Source organism: Punica granatum, chromosome 4 (assembly GCF_007655135.1).
Source record: "Punica granatum isolate Tunisia-2019 chromosome 4, ASM765513v2, whole genome shotgun sequence".
In the NCBI taxonomy this organism is placed as follows: domain Eukaryota; kingdom Viridiplantae; phylum Streptophyta; class Magnoliopsida; order Myrtales; family Lythraceae; genus Punica; species Punica granatum.
In genome coordinates, this window is record NC_045130.1 from 12,989,880 (window position 1) to 13,010,859 (window position 20,980).

Genomic DNA, 20,980 nt, shown 5'->3' on the forward strand with positions numbered 1-20,980 from the left:
CTTTAGCCTTACCTTGCCCATCAAGTAATAATTTAATCATGTGTATAATCTGTGTTTTTCAGCATGAAACCCAATTCGGCAACTCGGATATTGCAAATATCTGTCAGGTAGGTAATATTTACCATCTTTGATTTCCTATAAATACGGGTTTTGTACTCGTGATCCATTCATCTACACTCAACACGGACTTCCATAATCACGTTCGCACTTAAAGCGGGAATGTAGAAAGCAAACAGCTCTTTCCTTTTCAGCCCTTTGTGGAGAATCGTGGTTCGTAGTTTGCTCGAGGATTGCACGTGAACAAAGACAGAAATTTGCGAGCGGAACAACTCTTACTGCAAAAATTTGCTTCGCTTAAGATACATTGTGCTTAGTTATCGTCCAAATCTTTCTGTATGTAGTTAAACATATACTGATTGATTTGTCTTTCTTTTTTGCTATTTCTTATGCTACTCATAATTAAGGTTCAAATTTCAAAAATAACACTTTCTTATACTGCTCATAATTAAGGATTACACGTGTATGGACGGGATTACTCAATTGCGGTCCGACGACAGAGATATAGCCAACTGCCATAGTCTCTTCCCTCCCCCCTCCCCCTCGAATTTCTACTGATAAATTTGTTTTTCTTTTTGTTATTTCTTGTACTGCATTTTCCTTTAATTTTTTAATTGTTCATCTTCTGAGAAAAATATAATTTGAGGAGGGGAAAGTGGGCCTGGCTCATTTATAGGCTCAGCTCAGCTCAGCTCAGCCCAGCCCAACCCAGCCCATATACGTTTCCCCCCTGAACCCTCAGCGCTTCGCTTCTCTCGGCTCGGCTGCTTGCTGCTCTTTTTCTTGGGGTGAAGCTGATCCCTCGCTCTTCTTCTTCTTCTTCTTATGTTTCTTCCCTCTCCCCTCTGGCCTTCGGCGTCCCCCTGATCTGCAAGTTGCTACTTCTCGTCTTCTGCCGTCACCCAGCTGCAGCGAAACAGGTGAGCCTACCGTCTCTCTTCTTCTTAGGGTTTCGTCAATTTTTTAAACGTTTCTGGCCCTAATTAGCGAGTGGGTTGATTGATTTCCAATCCATTGTCCACTGATGGCGGTGGTCCCAATCCAAGCAGGTGAGAAGTTTGTATTTCCAGTTGGGGCGGAGCTGCGTATTATCGATTGTTCTAGTTTGATAGGCTTCTTCCTTAGCTTAAGGGGTGTAGGGACCTCCCGATTCTCACTGATGGAGGCTGCCCTGGATCTTTCTTGGACACTGGTAGCTGCAGTATTGATTTATTGATTTATTTATTTTTCCTTTTTGGCTTACTGGTATTCAGGCCAATCGAGAGAGGGAAAAGAGTAAGCCCGGGCTCGGAGAGATGGCAGATCGGTTGACGCGTATTGCTATCGTGAGCTCTGACCGGTGCAAGCCGAAAAAGTGTCGGCAGGAGTGTAAGAAGAGCTGTCCTGTCGTCAAAACGGGTACGAGATTTTGGTTTGCAGCTGAGTCTTGCTTTTGCTTTTTAAATATAATTTATCTTTTTGTCTTTGATTTTGGGTCACGGTGGATCATGTATTTCTCTCCAAGGATTGTGTTTGATATGTGAATTTAGTTTGTTTTCTCTGATAGACTATTGACGTGTGTTTTGTGTTCTGCAATTTTGCTATTGGACATTGTATGATATTTAGTAATTGCACTCATGTTAGGTTACCTTAAATTCCCTGTGATATGTTACTGTCTTGAAATTATATAAACATGCGTGCCAATTATGACTGCGCTGGCTATTGTCTGATGCGTCCAAATGCCCCTGTCCTTGTTGCTTCTGATTTTTCTATTGCATTGGCGTATTGGGTTTTCTATAATGAAGCTTCATCCTTACAAATGGGGATGAAGCGTCATAATTACCATTTGAAGGAATTCAAGTTTGTCTCCAGAATCTTCAATACTGATGAATTCTTGTATGATGACCATGCTTTGGATTTTGTTAAATTGTCTGCTCTTTGACTCTATTATTGAACACTATATGTAGTCTGATATTTTCTGGTTATGTCGATAATGAAAGGAAAAGTTTTTCTGGGGGGAGAGTCTTCTTTTAACCCCTTGATCTTTGTTTTCTTCCAGGAAAATTGTGTATTGAGGTCACTTCTCAGTCAAGAATAGCGTTCATTTCTGAGGAGCTGTGCATTGGATGTGGTATATGTGTCAAGGTTAGTTTCTTTACCCTCTCTTACTCCCATCCTTTTTCCTGTTTCTTGGTTCTTTGTGCCCCTACATGAGCTTGCTAAGCTTCATTATGGTTCGATATTGCAGAAATGTCCCTTCGAGGCAATTCAAATCATCAACTTGCCGAAAGATTTGGATAAGGATACGACCCATCGTTATGGTCCAAACACATTTAAGCTGCATAGGTGTGGAAACTTTTTCAGATAAAAAAGATTCTCAAATTTCTGGTTTTACTTCTTAAAATGAATTGTAGTGGAATTCTTTTCTTAAGATATTCACTGACCTCTAGAGTGTTCTCAAATAACAGGTTGCCAGTGCCTAGGCCGGGACAAGTTCTTGGTTTGGTTGGAACAAATGGGATTGGGAAGTCCACTGCCCTTAAAATCTTAGCTGGGAAACTGAAGCCAAACTTAGGCAGATTTGATGTAATGATGTTTGACATATAGTTTTCTTGATTGTTGGATCCGTCTTTATGCTTTCCACTTTTTAAACTGCTCTTTTTGGTTGCAGAATCCTCCTGATTGGCAGGAAATTTTGACATACTTTCGTGGGTCTGAGTTACAAAATTATTTCACTCGGATTCTTGAAGATAATTTGAAGGTCAGTTGCAGAGTTTCTAAGTTCTGTTTTCCTTATAGGAATGAATCTTAGACCTGATATGCTCCAAGGAGAAACGAAACATCTTATGTCTTTAGTTTGGTGATATACAATATGCATTAACCTTTCCTTTTAGTTTGTCTTCATTTATAATTGTGCAAGATTGGTTTTTCTACAATTAAGGTCTTCTGTATTTGTTGCAGGCTATCATTAAGCCACAGTATGTGGATCACATTCCAAGAGCAGTTCAAGGCAACGTTGGGCAGGTTCTTGAACAGAAAGATGAGAGAGATGCGAAACAAGAGCTGTGCGATGACCTTGAGTTGAATCAGGTTATAGACCGCAATGTTGGTGATCTATCAGGTGGGGAACTTCAGAGATTTGCCATTGCAGTTGTTGCGATACAAAATGCTGAGATATATATGTTTGATGAGCCCTCAAGTTATCTTGATGTGAAGCAAAGGCTGAAAGCTGCCCAAGTTGTACGATCTTTGCTTGGGCCTAACAGGTTTCTCTTCACTTGTCTCTTTTCCGATTTTATCTTTTGACTCTTCTTGATTTATTATCATCTTACCAATGGCATCTTGTTTTCAGCTATGTGATAGTTGTGGAACATGACCTTAGTGTCCTGGACTACTTATCTGACTTCATTTGCTGCTTATATGGGAAACCTGGTGCATATGGAGTTGTAACCCTTCCCTTTTCTGTGAGAGAGGGTATAAACATTTTCTTGGCGGGGTTTGTACCTACAGAAAATCTGCGATTCCGAGATGAGTCGCTTACTTTCAAGGTGAAGTCTAACTTTCCCTTTTATAGGCAATTCTATTTGTTAAGGCAGGCGTTGTCATTTAAGTTTGCTTTTTCTAGGTTGCTGAGACTCCACAGGAAAGTGCTGAGGACATTGAAACATATGCACGTTACAAATACCCAACCATGACAAAAGTTCAAGGAAATTTCAAGCTTAAGGTGATCGAAGGAGAATTTACTGATTCTCAGATTATTGTAATGCTTGGGGAGAATGGCACTGGAAAGACAACGTTCATCAGAATGCTGGTAATTTTTTTTTTCTCTTAATATAAATTGTTGCTAATACAGTTATCAGTTATTTCGGGATTTTCAAATCTTGTGGTTTGTCCTTCAGGCTGGTTTGCTGAAACCCGATTCTGTGGAAGGAACAGATGTGGAAATACCCGAGTTTAATGTTTCCTACAAGCCACAGAAGATCAGTCCGAAATTCCAATCTACTGTTAGACACCTTCTGCATCAGAAAATTAGGGATTCATATACTCATCCTCAATTCATATCAGATGTGATGAAGCCCCTTCTTATTGAACAATTGATGGATCAAGAAGTGGTAAATCTCTCTGGTGGAGAGCTGCAAAGAGTCGCATTATGCCTATGCCTTGGAAAGGTAATCACCTTATTTGAACCACTTACTATGCTTTGCGATTTTCTTCTTCTTTCACGGATTTGAAACATGAAATCAATGGCTTTCCATATAACAGAAGAGCTCGGCAGCCATAGAACCATAAATTTGTGGTTGCCGCTTTTTCCAAGGGATGTTCCATTTATGAAAATAATTATACAGAAGGGCTGTATGCTCTCTCAGGTCTCAACTGTTTAGGAGTTTGTTAGCTGCTAATATAAGCAGCTATTGCACTTCTAATGCTTTCTCTTGGGGGTTTACACTTTGCAGCCTGCGGATATATACCTGATAGATGAGCCAAGTGCATATCTTGACTCCGAGCAGCGTATTGTTGCTTCGAAAGTCATAAAGAGATTCATACTTCATGCAAAGAAAACCGCTTTTATTGTGGAGCATGATTTTATCATGGCGACCTATTTGGCAGATAGAGTGATTGTCTATGAGGGCAAGCCTTCTGTGGATTGTATTGCAAACTGTCCTCAGTCATTGTTGACTGGGATGAATCTCTTCCTGTCGGTAAGCTTTGCGATTACTTTCCTCTATTGCCTGCCTCAAAGAGAAACATAAACAGCAAAACATTAATAGTGGCTAGGCCAGGACCCAAATTTATTATTTTGCCGATTGAAAATAAAGGGAAAATAAGTTTTACATATTGGATCTCTCTTTTTCTTCTTTCCCTCCTTTTCAGTTATCTATCTTTTGGGCAAATCATGATTGTGATGATTTTTGGCCTTCTCTAAACAACTATAAACCTGAAGTTGTCTTAACCAACTCTAAGCTCCAAAATGGGCTTCAAACACTTACTATGATAGCTTCATTATGTACTTGTCACAGCATTTGGACATCACATTTAGGCGTGACCCTACGAACTATCGTCCACGAATCAATAAGCTGGACTCCACCAAGGACCGGGAGCAGAAGTCAGCTGGATCCTACTATTACTTGGATGATTAAGGCTGCCAAAGTAGGTCCATTTCTTTTATTTTGATCCGAAAATTGAAATGCACACCCTTGATATGTATCTTTGACTGAATGATGTGTTTGCAGTATGCTTTTTTCAAGTTGCGAACTCTAGAAGGGCATTGGGGGGCACTGAACTGGTGGAAGAGAGAGCTCCTGCTACTTCTGTAATAAGGAAGCCCCATTGCCCATAGAAGAGGCCTTACCTGGCTGAGCTCGGAGGCCTTGTCTCGGTGCCCTGCGTCGACGTGATTGACCTTGTTATCTGCCTAGTCTTCATTCACTAGCTTTAAGTATTTTTGATTGTGATGGTTCGATCTATGGATATAGATGTCATCTTTAATATTTCACTATGAAATATGAACCTTATCACCTCGGTTGTGCGGAATTTTCTAGGAGAGGAATAGGAAGAAACAGTAGGATGTCGATCCTCAGGTGTATTGGGTAGTCTGGCTTTTACTTTCAGAGGTTCTTCTCCTTTGCAATTTTGGGGATTTGATTGATACTTGACATGATACTTCGATAATCAAACATCTTTTTGGTATACTCTACTATTTTGAAGCCCTATGGAGTGTTTTGCTTGCTTCCTTTGTTTCAATGCTAAGCTCTAAACTATGTTCATGGGATTGATGGTCACAAAAAGGTGATTTTCTGGGATCGTCAATGCCATTCTCTTGTGAGGGCCATCCGTTTTGTCTATTGTCTCATTCTGGAGACCTCCAGGAGGATGTTCCTAGGAATGCAATACGATATTTCTTGCTGCTGCTGTCTCCATTTACCCCACTAGAAAAGGCCATGGTCTAGCGCAATGAAATTCGATCAGGACAATGATCTCAAAGAACATAGCTTTAATAGTTTGCATAAAAAAAAGGAGATTAGTTGGAAAAAACCAAATGTTAGAAGTTGTGTACGCAGTGGCTGTTACATACAGTTGTACAAATTTGTTTCGAGGTCTTTAAAGCAGCAAATGGGGCGATTTTCTGACCTGACAGTAGGTGCACAAAATTCGTAGCTTCTGTATAAACCATAGACCTATTATTACATTCAATCTCGAAAGGTTCGTGCATAAACCAGTCAACTACTCTGGCTTGCAAGTCATCAAATCCATTCCTTCAGACACTGGCACTGGCAGGCCACGACACCTCCAAATTATACTAAACAGCCCTTGAATCCTTTCTTCAATGCAGTTTCATCCAAGTTCTTCCCTATGAATACAAGCTTATTTATCCTCTTCTCATCAGGTCCCCATGCTTTTCCAGGACATCTGTCGAGAATGGAGTGCACGCCCTGAAGAGAACAGGATAATTATTGGAGAAAGAACATGTTAAGAATCAGCAATGGGAACAACAATTAAGTGCCGCGTTTCATCTGGTACACTTATCTAATTATTACTCAAAATTTAGAAATAAGTTTGCCTATAGTGAAGCCAATATTTTCCAGCTAAAACTTAAGCGTGTAATATGTTGAACTTGAACAAGCACAACCTAAGACTCCAAATTAAATGCCAATGCAAATTACTGGAAGCAAAACACTAGAACCTGAAAAACATAACGTTGCTCGTAACCCGTCACCGACAAGACGCCTTTCATTCTGTATAAGTCCTCCCCTTTCTCGTCGATCACTCTTTCAAGCCAATCATCAACCTATTCCACCCAGGAATGAGGAATTACAAACCATTATGTGCAGTAAGAGAGAGTGGAAGATAAAGGGCAAATCAATGTATAAGAATTTGAGCTCCAAGAAAAATTAATTACACTCCAAGACTGATCATTAGTACACATGGTGCCACAGGATCAGGAATTGCGCAAAAATTAATTACCTCATCGAGATCGAGCATCCCTTCAGAGACAATGCTGACACTAGAGACAGCAGAATCATGCACATGATCATGGTGGTGCCCTTTGTGTTCTGCCGAGAACACAAACAAAACAATCCATCAATCAATCCAGAGAAGGGATAAATGTTCCATGTGCTCCAAAAGCAGAACTTTGCATGACAAGCAATGGATAGAAATCGGTACACCAGCAGAGGAAAACATGCAGATATAGAAAACAATTTGACATGTTGCTATTTGAAAAGATAAAAGGAGACATAAGCCAATAATATTTCTGATAAGTTACGAGACACTTGAGGACAAAGGAACTAACAAATGCTCCTAGCTGTTCCAAAGAGCAGCCTGGCAGTTGGTAGAAAAACAAGTTTAAAAGCTCTCTGAGGAATTGATTAGCATATCCTAATGGCATTAAATGTGAAAACAAAATGTCTCTAGACCGCGAATCAGATAATTTATTTGCAGAGAACATATAAAAAAATTAGGGTAATAATATTTTACCATGGCCAGGGCTATGCTGATGGGTAGCACAAGATGAATTATCTCCTTCAACTTCAGAATCAATTCTGTAAAGACAATCAATATAGTGAAGCTTTAGTTTAAATATTTGTACTTGGTAACCTATGGTCAATGTAACTAAATGAAGATAACAAAGGAAAAGAAAAAAAAAAAAAAGGCTGACAAAATTTCGAAGGACAACCTGTCCAGATCATAACCACCAACTCCCAAAACAAAATCCATGTCAACAGAACCATACTTGGCTTGTTTAATCAGTGCCATCCCATTGATGTGCTGACAAGTGCCAAGACAGCAGGAACATTAACATTTACGAGCAAAACTCATGACAGCCCTTTCTGCTCACAAATGGAGAATGGGGAAGCATACCTTGATTCTTTTGGTCAATATCTCCAGCTCAGCTTCACTCACCAAATCAATCTGTCAAGCATGCGGAAAATTTCAGTCATAAGAGTTGCCATGTATTGGAGCAACACAGGGATTGGAGAACTTCACCGGAATTCTGCACAAGATAAGAAGTTCACCTTGTTTATTATGATACGATCAGCGTAGGCAATCTGCTCAACTGCCTCATTCACCACAAATCTTGGTTTGACTTCGTTCAGGTGCTGCATAGCATGTTTGGAATCAACCAAGGTAACAACCCCGTCCAGTTTGACAGACCTTGAAACCAGCTCATCGCTACAAAATGTTTCGATAACAGGACCTGGCTTAGCAAGGCCTGTAGCAACAGTACTTACACAGTCAACTCATAGAAAAGAATCAACAAGACCTGAATACGGATCGCATCACGTCCAAATCAGAACGAAAAATTTACTCATGAATTATAATATGCGTAAAATCGAAGCTAGAAGGTATTAGCATGAATATACCTGTGGTTTCAATCACGATATGATCGACCTTGTCACGCTTCTTCTTAACCAACTCCAGCAACATCTTAACGAGGTCTCCTCTAACAGTGCAGCATAGGCACCCATTATTGACCATGATGATTTCTTCAGACGCCTTAGAGTGACTTGCAACCAATGAACCATCGATATCGACCTCACCAAACTGAAGAGGAACAATCGAAGCATCAATTAGAGGACAGCCTCCATGATTAAAACTGAGCAGCACTAAACCAAACTAAGCACAAACCTCATTTTCTATGACAGCTATCCTCTTCCCGTGCTGAGAAGTCAGGATGTGATTCAACAGAGTAGTCTGCAGCACAAGCATCATCCAAAAACACAGCTTCAAAGACCGAAAATAATTTATATATTTTTTTTAAAAGTACTCGCTGCTATATCCATGATATGAAGATGGAATAATCGGACCTTTCCGGAGCCGAGAAAGCCGGTGATAACAGTGGCAGGCACGCGGCTATCGAGACTGACGGGAGAGGCAGCAGCAGCAGCTTCATCGACGGTGTAGTCCGGAGAAGAAGCGAAGCTCCGGGAGTTGCCCGGGAGAGGAGACTGAGAGTTGAACTCGGGGGAAATGAGAGAGTGCAGACTCTTGAGGAAGTGGAACTTCGGCGAAGGATCGTGGAGGCGGCGGTGGAGGTAGAGGTTACCCAGCGACGCTGCCCTCGCCATTAGCAGCCTGACAGCGGCCATTTCAGTAGGTTCCGGTCTGCTCTCAGTCGCCGGCGGAGACTGCCAATTACTCGAGTCGAGCTTAAACCCCGAAAGAAGGGTTTATTACTTGTTTGAAATTTCAACTCGCTCCCAATAGTTTGGGAGTGATCTCAAAATGCCCCCTGGACCTGTATCCAGTTAATTATGTGTATATTATTATTATATATACGTATACGTATATGTATGTATTTATGCAACCAATTTGAGCACATATGATGTAAGTTTGAGAACAAAGAGAATAAGTACAATACAATGTCATATGACTTTGTATACTGCATTGTTGAGAGATCATTCGGTAGGTATAACTTGGAATGTTTGAGAAATGAGCACTCAATTTTGACCAACGGGTTTATTTCATTAAAGCGTAATTTATTTTTGAGGTTTATTTATGTTTATCCATAATAACAGTTAATTCTGAGATTTTTTTAAGTTTTGTTTTGACTTTCAAGAAAATGATTTATTCGGTAAACTTTTTGGTGATCATATCTCGTCACGTAACGCGAGAAAGAATAAATTAAAATCTAACAAACTCATGAACGGAGTATCAATCAAATAAAAAATTACAAAAATTCTTTTATTTCCTTTCCACCATATTATACGAGACAAAATCATATAAGAATTTCTCAGTATATTTCTAAGTTCTTTAATGGTTTTCGCTTGTTTGTTCTCCGACGTCTTACAGTAAAGATGAGTATGGAACAGCTCTTTCGAGTCGATTAACGTTGAAATCAAAGGAATAATCCATACAACGTAAGAATCTCATGCATGTCCTCCTCCCACATCAAACATTGAAATGTACAACTTCTTGATAGATCAAAACTTAACACTAATTCAAAAGGGTTCTTCTACATTCCCAAAAATAAAACAGAAACCGGAAACAGCAGACCGCTACAAAAACATTATACAACCCTTTCTCCTCCCTTTGGCTTCAAGGCCCCATCTATTAAACTCGACGATAGCACATACATCTTTTGTAACAATTATCTCTACTCACGCAGATGCACAAAAGCAGACTCAGAAATAAAAAGGCCAAACAGCAAAAACAAAGACTACAGCAATGACTCGGACAGGGCAATAAGACCAAGACAGAACAGGCAACTTGATGCGTATCAGCACCTTGGTCGACATAAAAACATAAGCGATTCCCCTAGCCTGTATAATCCCCACATGAAACCCATACTAGATTGAAAACCGTCCAAACCCCCAAGAGAGACCTTTGCTTCATCCATCAACACAGATCATCTGCGATCAATCAACAAAACTTTTATAGCTCATTGGCATCATCACACAGCCCCCACGCTGCTTCATCATCATCCCTGAGCTCATACTTGCTGAAATGGTCAACCCTAAACTTCCACTCTCCCTTCACAGGGTCATATGACACGAACTCAGCACCCTGATCCACAGCCTTCTGCTTCAGCATCTCCTTGTACTTCTCCACCTTCGGTCCCTCTGTATACTGCTTGCGTGTCTTCTTATCGATGCATTTTATATTAAGGAGGGTTACCTCTGCTGGCTTATTGAGACCTTGTCCAACAGGGGGCTTCTTGCTGTCGTCCATGTACACGATGACTTCCCGATTATTGAACTGAATGAGGGACTCAAGATCAAGCCTTCGCACATCTGTCTCGCCCATGAATTTGATGCTTCCAAATCCATGGCGACCCACCACAAAGTCCCTGACGCGACGGCAGAAGCCTGGTTCAGCCCTCTCCTTGGCAGCCAATTCCTGGATCCTAGGCTCTGTATAGTAGTCCGAGTGCCGGAGCTTTGGCATTAAGGCTTCAATATCAGCCCCATGCTCATATACAATAGCAGCTTCCCCAGCTCGGTGGCCAGTGAGAGTCTTGTAGGAGTCACCCATCTGGGTATGATCTTCATGGACCACGTTTGATTTCTGAGCAGCTTTGGCACGGCTGAGCGTCTCCGCCAAGTGGCCGTTTTCAGCTGGAGTTTCTGTAACATGACAGACACAACTTATCAAATGAGAGAACGTACATTCATAACACCCCAAATAATGGCAAACTGTTCATCACAATTGATTTTCCTTTCAACGAGTTCCCAAAGAATTATACTTACGTTCTTTATCCACTGAGTATTGACCATTTGCTGGTGAAACTCCATTCACTTTACCTAAGACGTCAGGTTGAAGTAACTCAGCAAAGGATGCAGCTAAAACCCATGAAATGCAAAGAATTTAGTCAAAATTGTTTCAATGAATTTTTAATCTCGACAATATCATAAGAAAAAGAAGAGAGCTGCAACCAGAATTGGTCCCAATTGCTCAATATGCTACAACCATAACAACAGGTAAGAAGCACTAATCTCATCATCAGAATATGAAGAGCATATGACTTCGCTCGAGAGCAAAAACCAATATGGAAATAGCAAGAGAAGAAAGAATTAAAGAAAACGCCATATTTCTACGAAAAAATACAAAGGCCGTACCAACAAAGGCACTTCACAGAGTATACTCCATATACCATAGTTTTTACAAGCAAAAGCCCAAGTCAAACCCCTATAATAAATCATGATTTTAATATTCTCTTTTCAGGGACATTAAAGATGGCAGAAAACAATTACCATTCTCGAGGATAGGGGATGTGTCATTCACTGGAGATGGTTTCTCTGCACTAGTTCTTGAAGGCCAATGCTCAGGAGGACGGATGACCAGAGCTCTAGGATTCTCCCTTGGAATGAAAAGAGCATCAGCCTTCGGGGTGCTGGGCGTTTCTTCTTGGTCACTGAAGAATGGGACCTGACAGCAATCAAGAACAAAAGAAGAGGCTCAACACAAAAACAAAATATAACCCCAACAATAAAAATACTGTGTATGACCATGTTTCTTCTTTCCATTTGACAAATCAAGGGACCTCACCTTCGGGTGATCATCTTTAGGATGATATTTCCTAGCAGGCAACCTCGTCCGCATCTGAGATAGGTGTCGAGATGTCAATAGTGATGACACTCGGACAGGAGCAGGTTTGTCCACAACCTAAGATGAAGATAAAATTTGTACATAAAACTCTCAAAGTAATCTTCAAAAAGTCAAACTTTAGGCAGAATTTACATAATTGCACAGAGCAACTAGCCATCTAAACCTGTACGCGAGTAGCACTTATGCTGACATTCCAAACTTCATAGGACCAAAAAAAAAAAAAAACTCAATAACATGGCATAAGGAGATGAGGAAAAAGCTAACTCACTGGCATGCTTGAAATTCCATATTGAATAGAGGAACCAGTTCCAGCTCGGCCAATTGACATCTGAGGCATTGCTGGGAGTGTTCCAAATGGATTAGTGGAAGGAGGTGCTGTCTGCACAACTGCCGAGCTCAGGTTCGCAGACCTGTCATACGAACATATAATGGATTTTTCATTACCATTCTAAACAATAATACATACATTACATGAATATGTATAGAAAATTAAAGCGCATGAGCGTGTCCCACAGGACAAGTTCAGAATTAAGATATAGATGGAGATGGAGGCATGATTTATGAGCTCAATAAAAAAAAGTAATATCAAGGAAGGACATACGATTGTCCAAAGTTACTCTGAGTATAGATATTTTGTGGACCTCCAACAGCTAGAAGATAGAAGAGAAACGAAGTTAGCACCAGCCACTTGAGAAAAATGCAAAATTTGTAATTATGCTAAAACATAAAGATGAATTCACCTGGTTGGGGCTGAACTAAGTTGGAAAACCCAGGGCCTGCCTGAGCAGGTTGAGACTGCTGGAATTGCAATGAAAAAGAGGGCTGCATATTTGACAACAAATCAAACTCAAAATCATGATAGGCAAACCTTAGCTTAAAACTACTTATATTGAAACTGAGAATTCTAGAAAAGCTTCCTAAGTATTAAACATGGTCAAATAAAGAGCTTGAAACCATCATCAACAGATTAAATATAAACAAACATGACATTACAAGACAAAAATTAAATAGATTAGAAGGGGGCATCACTAACATTTGTCCGATTGAATCCACCAGTATTAGTAGAAGCAAGCAAGGAAGGAGTACTTGAGAATAAACCCATTGAAACTCCAGTCGAAGGTGTGTTAAATATGTTTGTTTGACCAATGGCAGGAGTGCTACTCTGGGCGAAGGGACTAGTGGTCTGACCAAAAGGTGCAGTTGCTGGTCCAAAACCAGAACTTGTCTGGGGAAATGAGGGGGTAATTGATGAAAATAATGGGGTGGATTGTGAAGTAAAACCAGAACTGATTCCGGTGGCACCCTGAGTAGAACTGAAAAATGAAGGAGATGTCCCAAATGTAGATTGACCTGCTGTAGGGAAGAGGGACGAAGAACTACCAGCCGTAAAACTAGGTGCTGCAGCGTGTCCAAATACAGAAGTTGCAGATGAGGACGTAGAAGCAAAGACTGAAGTAGCAGGTCCTGACGTAAAACCTGGAGTGAAGGGTTTTGGAGCAAATGGATTTGGTGATGATGTGGAGGAGAACAAATTAGGGGTTGTGGTGGAGGAAAATGGATTAGCAGGTGTACTGGAGGAAAATGGAGATGATTGTCCAGCAAATGCAGGTGTCAGGGTTGATGAAGATGTAGCAAAGGGATTACCACCAGCAGATTGACCAGCAGGATTTGGTCCACCTGTGAATTATTTAGAAAGGTAAGCATGCAAGCGAAGATATAAGAACAATTAATATCAAGTTTCTGGTTAACCGCCTTAACCTTACCTTTGTCACCCAACTGATAGTCCTCCCACCTAAGCTCCTCATGGCTCTTGTTAATGTATGCGGGCATTGCTGATATGGACTCTAACTTCCCAGTCGGTTGTGCACCACTTCCACTATCTTGCTCAAGAGTTACTGAATACGGGGACACTCGACTTCCTCCACGTTGCTGACCTCCAAAACCTGGCTGTCCAAATCCAGAGTTACCAAAACCTGGTGTTGTGGCCTGATTTCCTGCATTATATAATTCAGCACTAAGGAGAATAGATTCTATGAATCATAAAATCCTAGGTGAAACTGAAAAAAAGAATAGAGTTGACTGACAATTTATAATGACTAACAATAGAATAAAATAGAAATAGCTAACCTATCTGGGCCCCAAAAGGAGATGAAGATGCAAAAGAGCTGCTACCAAAAGCTGATGATGACTGCCCGAATGCTGGAGAAGAACCAAAGTTGAAGGAAGGGCTGCTGGAAGCCCCAAAAGGAGGAGTCAAAACCCCAAAAGCTGGACTACTTGAGGCGCCAAAAGCAGGGGTGCTAGAAGCCCCAAATGCAGGTGTACTGGAAGATCCAAAACCAGGGGTGCTAGAAGCCCCAAATGCACTTCCCGTGCCAAAGACTGAGGAAGTTGAAGCACCAAATGCAGATCCTGCGCTACCAAATGCTGGAGTGGCAGTTGAACCAAAGGAAGGCGTAGTTGTAGCACCAAAAGCAGGGGTGCTAGCGGCTCCAAAAGCAGGGGTGCTAGCGGCTCCAAAAGCAGGGGTACTAGTGGCTCCAAAGGCAGGGGTACTAGTGGCTCCAAAGGCGGGGGTACTGGTCGCTCCAAAGGCCGGAGTGGAGGTGGCACCAAATGGAGACGGAGTTGAAGAACCAAATGGTGTAGAAGCTCCAAACATACCACTTCCAAATGCTGGCTGTGATGGCTGACTTGTGCTTCCAAATGGACTTGTTTGTGTAGGAGTGGACCCAAAGCCTCCAAAAGCAGGTTTTTGACCAAACAGAGAAGATCCTTTTCAGATTTAGAAATCAGGAAAGGAAGTGCCAAGAGGGGAAAACGGCAAATAAAAATAACATATCATACCGATTAGAATAATAACTATAAAAACTACTACTACTACTACGAAGCAACAACTCTATGAGCTGATTCTTTAGAATTAGATCCAACGCAGTAGTAGTTGACAAGCAGAAATTTCCTATATATAGTGAATATACTTGTGCTGTGTGGCAGTGGCATGATGAGAGCCCGGGGGTGGTGTTTTGGTTGTGGGTGGGGGTGTGGTGGTGGGGGGGGGGGGGGGGGGGGGGGGCGCGTGGTGGTTTGTGTGACAATGAGTTCATAATTAGTAATAGCAGAGAAATGGACTTGGCATGATTTAGAACCAAATATTACCTAATGCAACCCAGATATTCGCAACTTTAGAATAATTACCTAGAATAGCGTTTATATTTACTATAAAGGAATCCATCCCAATGATTGCTTTTAAATTAATTGAATAACTAATAGCTCTGCCCAATATTTGCATTTGCTACTGGTGACTTAGATGTTAAATCTACTTTTGCATAAACGGCAACTTCATGAACACAAACCAGGAAAGCTTACCATGGTTGATTCTAGAAGATCTCATATTCCATGAATGACAAACTAACTTAATAATTTCTTCATCTAAAGCATATGATTCATTTACAGAAGAAGGTTTTTCCAGGAAAAAGAATAAAAATCATGATAAGAATAAATGCATAGTGCTAACAATTCAGAGAAAATATACACATACATGCTACAGGGAAAAAAAAAACACACACACACACACATACATACACCTTCGTTAACTTAATGATGCAACTTTTCCTAAGTTTCGGTAAAAGGTATCAGTTTCTAGTAATACTGGCATTCCAAAAAAGCCTTCTCTTCAAGTAATTTTGCACATCCAAGTTAGTTATCCAAAATTCATTAACATGATTTCCGTACATATAGGTCATAACCTTTTTATGTCAACACTTGGAAGGTAAAAAGTTGCGTAAACAGAGGAGTGGCAAAAGTAATGACATTTCGCGGAGAGAAGGCTATGTAGAATAATGTTGATGCATACCTCCAAAACCAGATGACGAACTTCCAAAAGCAGGAGTAGAAGATGCACCAAAAGCCGGTGATGATTGTGCACCAAATGCGGGTGCTGAAGATTGAGTGGCACCAAAAACACCGGTTGAAGTTCCCCCAAATATGGAAGACCCTGTTTGTGGGGACCCAAAAGGGGTTGTATTGCCAAATGGTTTGGGCGCAAAAGGATTGATTGTATTACTGGACTGGCCGAAGATCGATTGCGACCCGAAAGGGCTGCTTGACGACTGCCCGAAAGGGCTGCTCGATGACTGCCCAAAAGCTGCAGAAGGAATTTCCAGTTAATATTAACAATCACCAAAGCACAAACATACAGGTACAACAAGGCGATTGAGCTTTGCACAAGAAGTGCCAGGCATTCAAAAATCCATTAAGCTTTTCGATCTCACAGCATAAGCAATAACAATGAAGTCACGGATAGAATAGAGTGCTCACGATTTGTCGCCCCAAACATCCTTGCTCACCAACTCCCTATAAGCCCAAGCATAAAAACTCCGGTCTCAAACTGGAAAAGAGAAGCCAAAAGAGAAAAACACCGTCAGCGCATTGAAATCCCATTCCGCCCATCCGATATAACAGGCAATAAGATATCCTTCAATTCCGCAAAACAGGACAACATCATAATAAACGAAAGAAATCAAATCCCGCGAATCAGGCAACAAATTGAAAACCAATCAGAGCCAAAAACTTCACAGAGACATCGAGCTGAGCAGAAAACGAGCTGGCTGAAACTCAAAACCGACCGAAGCAACGAACAATCCATCCACCCACCGGTTTACACATCACGCATTATATTTGCCAGCAAAGGCAGTCCCGTTTATCGGCGATGGAGTTACCACGACGGGAGGAACCAGCACAAAATCGGGACGTTCGATTAGGTCATTATCCGCAGTGAGCTCGAGACAGTGGGAGAGAGAGAGCGGGGGAGGGGACGAGACGATTAGGGTTGAGGGAATACCTGGTCGGTCGGTCGGTCGATCTCACTGGGCGGAAGACTGGACAGAAATGCTCAATCTCCGTCCGCAGGGGTAGAGAGAGAGAGAGAGAGAGAGGAGGAGGAGGGTATTAAGAGGGGTCGGGTCGCAATGGGATAAATATAAAGCGGGGGTTAAGAGGCGCGTGGCGTTCAAATCATTACCGACCCGCGCGTCGCGTGGAAAGTAAGCGCAATCAGGCGAGGGATGCAAAGAGGAGGAGAAGAAAAGAGAAGAGGACGCATTTGGGTCCTTTTTGTCCGAACTAGTGACGGCCCGTAATTGTAGACAAAGGAAGCCCATTCCGGCCCAATTTTATCAATTTGGGCCTACTTGCTAGCCCAACTGCAATGTCCACATGGGTCCAGTTACGGTCCGGGCCCACAATATGGATTTTTTCCCCATAAATTTTAGGGAAAAAATATATGCCAAAGCACAACATTTTATTTTTATATCAATTTTATCACAACATTTTAAATTACGTTATATAGCACATCGTTTAGATTGTAGTGTCAATCATAGCAAAACTTTTGCTTTTGTGCCAATTTTATCATAAACTTTTAAAATTACACTATATAACACATATTTTAAAGTGTAATGTTAATTATTGAGTGACGTCAAATTTTTCATAAAAATTAAATGGAAGGCTGTTGTGGCACACCTGTGGATGAATAGTGGCCTAAATTCTTGCCACATGTGAAATAACCCATATTCCGGCTTGGTCGGTGCCCTTTTACTTACCCAACTCCCCCACCATTAATACATAAATCTCATTTTCGTCTCTTCACACATCTCCCGTCTTACTGCAACCCCAAATTTCTTTTCTGTTCAATGCTTTTTCCTTTCTCCCCCTCTTCACCCACGAGCCGGTCAATCTCTCTCTTCACACTTCTCCCTCTTTTGCTTAAAAAAAACGAATTAAGGTTTGCATTTTCATTCAACAGATGTGAGCTTCCCTTTTTTTCCTAACAAATGTTCATCTCTTGCTCAGTATATGAGCTGCAGTAAGTTCAAAATGTGATTTTTTTTTCATTCTATTGATGGTATAGTTGTTTTCAGAAAGAGGATTTTGTATGTGAAGAGACGGAATGAGATTAAGGTATTGATGGGTGGATAAAAGGTCATCGGGTGGGTAAAAGGGCACCGGTTGGTCTGAATATGAGTTATTCTGCATATGGCAAAAGTTTTGGCCTACTATTCATCCACATATGCTACACACCAGCCTTCCGTTAAATTTTTATGGAAAATTTAACATACGCCATAATTGACACCATATCGTAAACGTTATGCTATATAGTGTAATTTTAAAAGGTTGTGATAAAATTGATACAAAAACAAAATGTTGTGTTCTAGCATATACTTTTCTCTATTTTTAAAGGAAGAAAGTAGAGCTGCTTCATGGTGCGGTTCCATACACAAATCAAACCGAACTATTCTAAAGCACGAAGATGGTTGGTTCAATTACTTGAGTATCAATCAGAACCGAACCATTTGACAACGAAATAATTGAACCATTTTCGAACCTAGTATTTTGCTCTGATTAACCGCTTGTCTCATGGTTCGATTAGGTTCAATTCTCCAACTGCCAAACCGAATATAAAATTCCCAAATTGAAATAAATCTATGGTTTTTAATTACTTTTCTTCAAAAATTTTAATAACAATTTATATGTATTTCGCAACTTTACTTATAATTATCATTAGGCAAAAAAACAAGAAGAAGAAAGCAAAGCATATGCAAATGCAATTATGCATTTTTTATTTTACAAAATAGTTGGGTTCGGTTAATCACAGTTAATCGGCTAAAGATGGTTCGGCAATGAACCGAACACTTCATGCCCTGCCGAATTGAATTGAAAGAGAATCGATTCTATATGGTTCGGTTCAATAGTTCGGTTCAGTTTTTGGTTCTTATGAATAACCCTAGAGGAAGGAGCACTTTGCTCCCTGATCCTTAGGGTTAGAAAAAGTTTGCCCTAAACCTTTAAAAATTGACAGGGTCCCTTAACCTTATGTAAAAATTAAGCACTTTGCCCCATTCAGTCATTTTTCGGGCCAAAAAGAATCATGCTCGTGGCAAATGACGAAGAGGACATTTGACAAAATCGAGTGTTAACAGTGGCCATGTATGTATATCTAAAGAAAGTTGCCAACACTGCTTTAACTCATTATGCTAGCTAGTATTATCTCCCCAGACACCAATCGTATGCTTTAGTATCATCTCCCAAACATCGACCATATGCTTATAAGAATGTACACGTACAGGGTGTGACTTTGTGCGTGCACACACACATGTATGTACAAGTTGCGATACAGTTACAATTATTGATTGAAGACTATGAATAAATGACCTAAAAAGTATGAACTTTATCCACTTTTTCATTTCTAGTACGAACTTTCAAAAATAGCATTGAAGGTCACCAATTTTAACTTTGTTATCATATCTAGCATGCCATCAATTTTCTTGTCAATTTTAACGAATTTTACTAATGTGGCACTAATTGGGTGCATACGTGGCACTAACGGTATTTAAATAACATTAAATTTTGTTAAAAACTTAAAAATAAAAGTAAAAAATAGAGAAAAGAGAATAATCAAAGCAAACTAGGGAAAGAAGGAGTGCCAACAGTGGGGGCCTCAACGACACCATTATTGCCCTAATCGGAATTACCGGCGACCTTCTCCACTTGCACCTCTCGATTTTTCTTTTTATATTTAGATTTGGGACAAAATGAATCTCGCCAGAGCCCCTTCCAACCTTGTAGTGTCACCGCGACCTCTAAGGTTATTGCGACCCCGTTGGAGTGGTCATGGCGCCGGCGAACCCCATCGTCGGCCCCCCTCCTCTTCCACTTACAAATTCTTTCTTTTTTCCTTTTGTTAAATTTAGGGCAGCATGGGCCTTGCCGAAACCACCACCACCCCTCTGGGGTCGTTGGCTACCTTTGAGGTTGCCAGCAATCCCCGTTGGGGGTGATGGTAGCGGCGGCGAGCTAGGCCACACTAGTCAGCATCTCTCCTTTCTTTTTAGTGTTGACAATTTCTGATACACATTATAACACAACCTAACTACAACACGTAATTAAATGGGTTCGATTTTGGTTAAACATATTTTCGGTCCAAAAGGGTTGAACTCGCATAACCCGCATAAATAACAATGTTTTAACGGGTTGAATTTGTGTAACACTATAAACACGATTAGACCTATTTAACTAAATGTGTTTTATCATGTTATTGAACTAGTAAAGCTATTTATCTATATATGAAATTAGACCAAATATGGAGTGATATTTTCATTAGATATGGGTTTTATTTTTTCGATAAAGGATAAAGAGGGTAATTTGTTGATTCACACTCTACTATGCTTAATTTATTGTTTGGCTATTAGTTTGTGTTTGTAATGTTATTTGGTTTGATTGTGTTTATTGTGTAAAGATTATTATAAGAATAGATTCATTTTAGGTTTTTATGTAGTATCATGTAGGTACGTACACATGTACACAGTTAAACATGCTTAATTAAACGAGTTAAATAGGTAGATCCATGTCCATCTAAAAATACAGCGTCGTGTTTGGGTTTTCAAATTTTGACACATTTAATAAATGTGTTGTGTTCAAGTTTAGGCATTTTTGCATAAATCCGTTTAGACACAACCTGCATAAACACGATAGGACACAGATTGCCTGCCCTACTTCTTTCAAGTTCTTATTTGTTCTTTATTTTATATATTTTCCTTTTAATGTTTTAAATTTTGTGATAAATTAGTATTATTTAAATACTTTATGGCCTCACTGTTAGTATCATGTCAATAAAATACGTTAAAATTACGACATGGTAGATGTGATAACAAAGTCGAAGTTGTGACTCTCTATTCTATTTTTAAAAATTTGTGCTAAAATGAACAAAAGGGACAAAATTCATATTTTTTTAGGTCATTTAACTAAGGAGCTAGTCATGGTGGAACCAAAAGATCCATCCACTGTTTTCTGAAGTAGGAGCAAGTGCAACAAGGTAATCTATATATCTATTTATAACATACAT

The 20,980-nt window shown here is 40.3% G+C and overlaps 3 protein-coding genes across 5 annotated transcripts; 1 reads left to right on the forward strand and 2 right to left on the reverse strand.

Moving 5' to 3' along the window:
- Positions 1 to 816: 816 nt before the first annotated feature.
- Positions 817 to 5,745, forward strand: LOC116204100 (ABC transporter E family member 2). The gene is made up of 13 exons (XM_031536185.1): positions 817 to 977; positions 1,311 to 1,455; positions 2,096 to 2,181; positions 2,285 to 2,382; positions 2,505 to 2,622; positions 2,708 to 2,797; positions 2,998 to 3,302; positions 3,389 to 3,584; positions 3,662 to 3,847; positions 3,936 to 4,205; positions 4,491 to 4,736; positions 5,055 to 5,184; positions 5,268 to 5,745. The coding sequence occupies exons 2-12, from the start codon at positions 1,353 to 1,355 to the stop codon at positions 5,172 to 5,174; spliced, it is 1,818 nt and encodes a 605-aa protein (XP_031392045.1). The 5' UTR covers positions 817 to 977; positions 1,311 to 1,352; the 3' UTR covers positions 5,175 to 5,184; positions 5,268 to 5,745.
- Positions 5,746 to 6,039: 294 nt separating this feature from the next.
- LOC116204101 (P-loop guanosine triphosphatase YjiA-like) lies at positions 6,040 to 9,190 on the reverse strand. Its single transcript, XM_031536186.1, has 10 exons — positions 8,844 to 9,190; positions 8,665 to 8,730; positions 8,400 to 8,580; positions 8,052 to 8,248; positions 7,897 to 7,947; positions 7,712 to 7,803; positions 7,513 to 7,577; positions 7,000 to 7,088; positions 6,719 to 6,823; positions 6,040 to 6,467 (listed from the first exon to the last, which is right to left on the reverse strand). The coding sequence occupies exons 1-10, from the start codon at positions 9,123 to 9,125 to the stop codon at positions 6,330 to 6,332; spliced, it is 1,266 nt and encodes a 421-aa protein (XP_031392046.1). The 5' UTR covers positions 9,126 to 9,190; the 3' UTR covers positions 6,040 to 6,329.
- Positions 9,191 to 9,929: 739 nt separating this feature from the next.
- Positions 9,930 to 17,071, reverse strand: LOC116203471 (nuclear pore complex protein NUP98A). Of its 3 annotated transcripts, none has more exons than XM_031535201.1 (13): positions 16,925 to 17,071; positions 16,402 to 16,471; positions 15,938 to 16,228; positions 14,212 to 14,823; positions 13,848 to 14,078; positions 13,118 to 13,761; positions 12,825 to 12,906; positions 12,686 to 12,734; positions 12,353 to 12,494; positions 12,025 to 12,141; positions 11,730 to 11,904; positions 11,226 to 11,318; positions 9,930 to 11,102 (listed from the first exon to the last, which is right to left on the reverse strand). In XM_031535201.1, the coding sequence occupies exons 2-13, from the start codon at positions 16,418 to 16,420 to the stop codon at positions 10,411 to 10,413; spliced, it is 3,147 nt and encodes a 1,048-aa protein (XP_031391061.1). In that variant the 5' UTR covers positions 16,421 to 16,471; positions 16,925 to 17,071; the 3' UTR covers positions 9,930 to 10,410. The 3 variants fall into 3 exon arrangements, with proteins under 3 accessions (XP_031391061.1, XP_031391062.1, XP_031391060.1); XM_031535202.1 differs by having other exon boundaries at positions 11,226 to 11,279; positions 14,212 to 14,859; XM_031535200.1 differs by having other exon boundaries at positions 14,212 to 14,859.
- Positions 17,072 to 20,980: the final 3,909 nt, after the last annotated feature.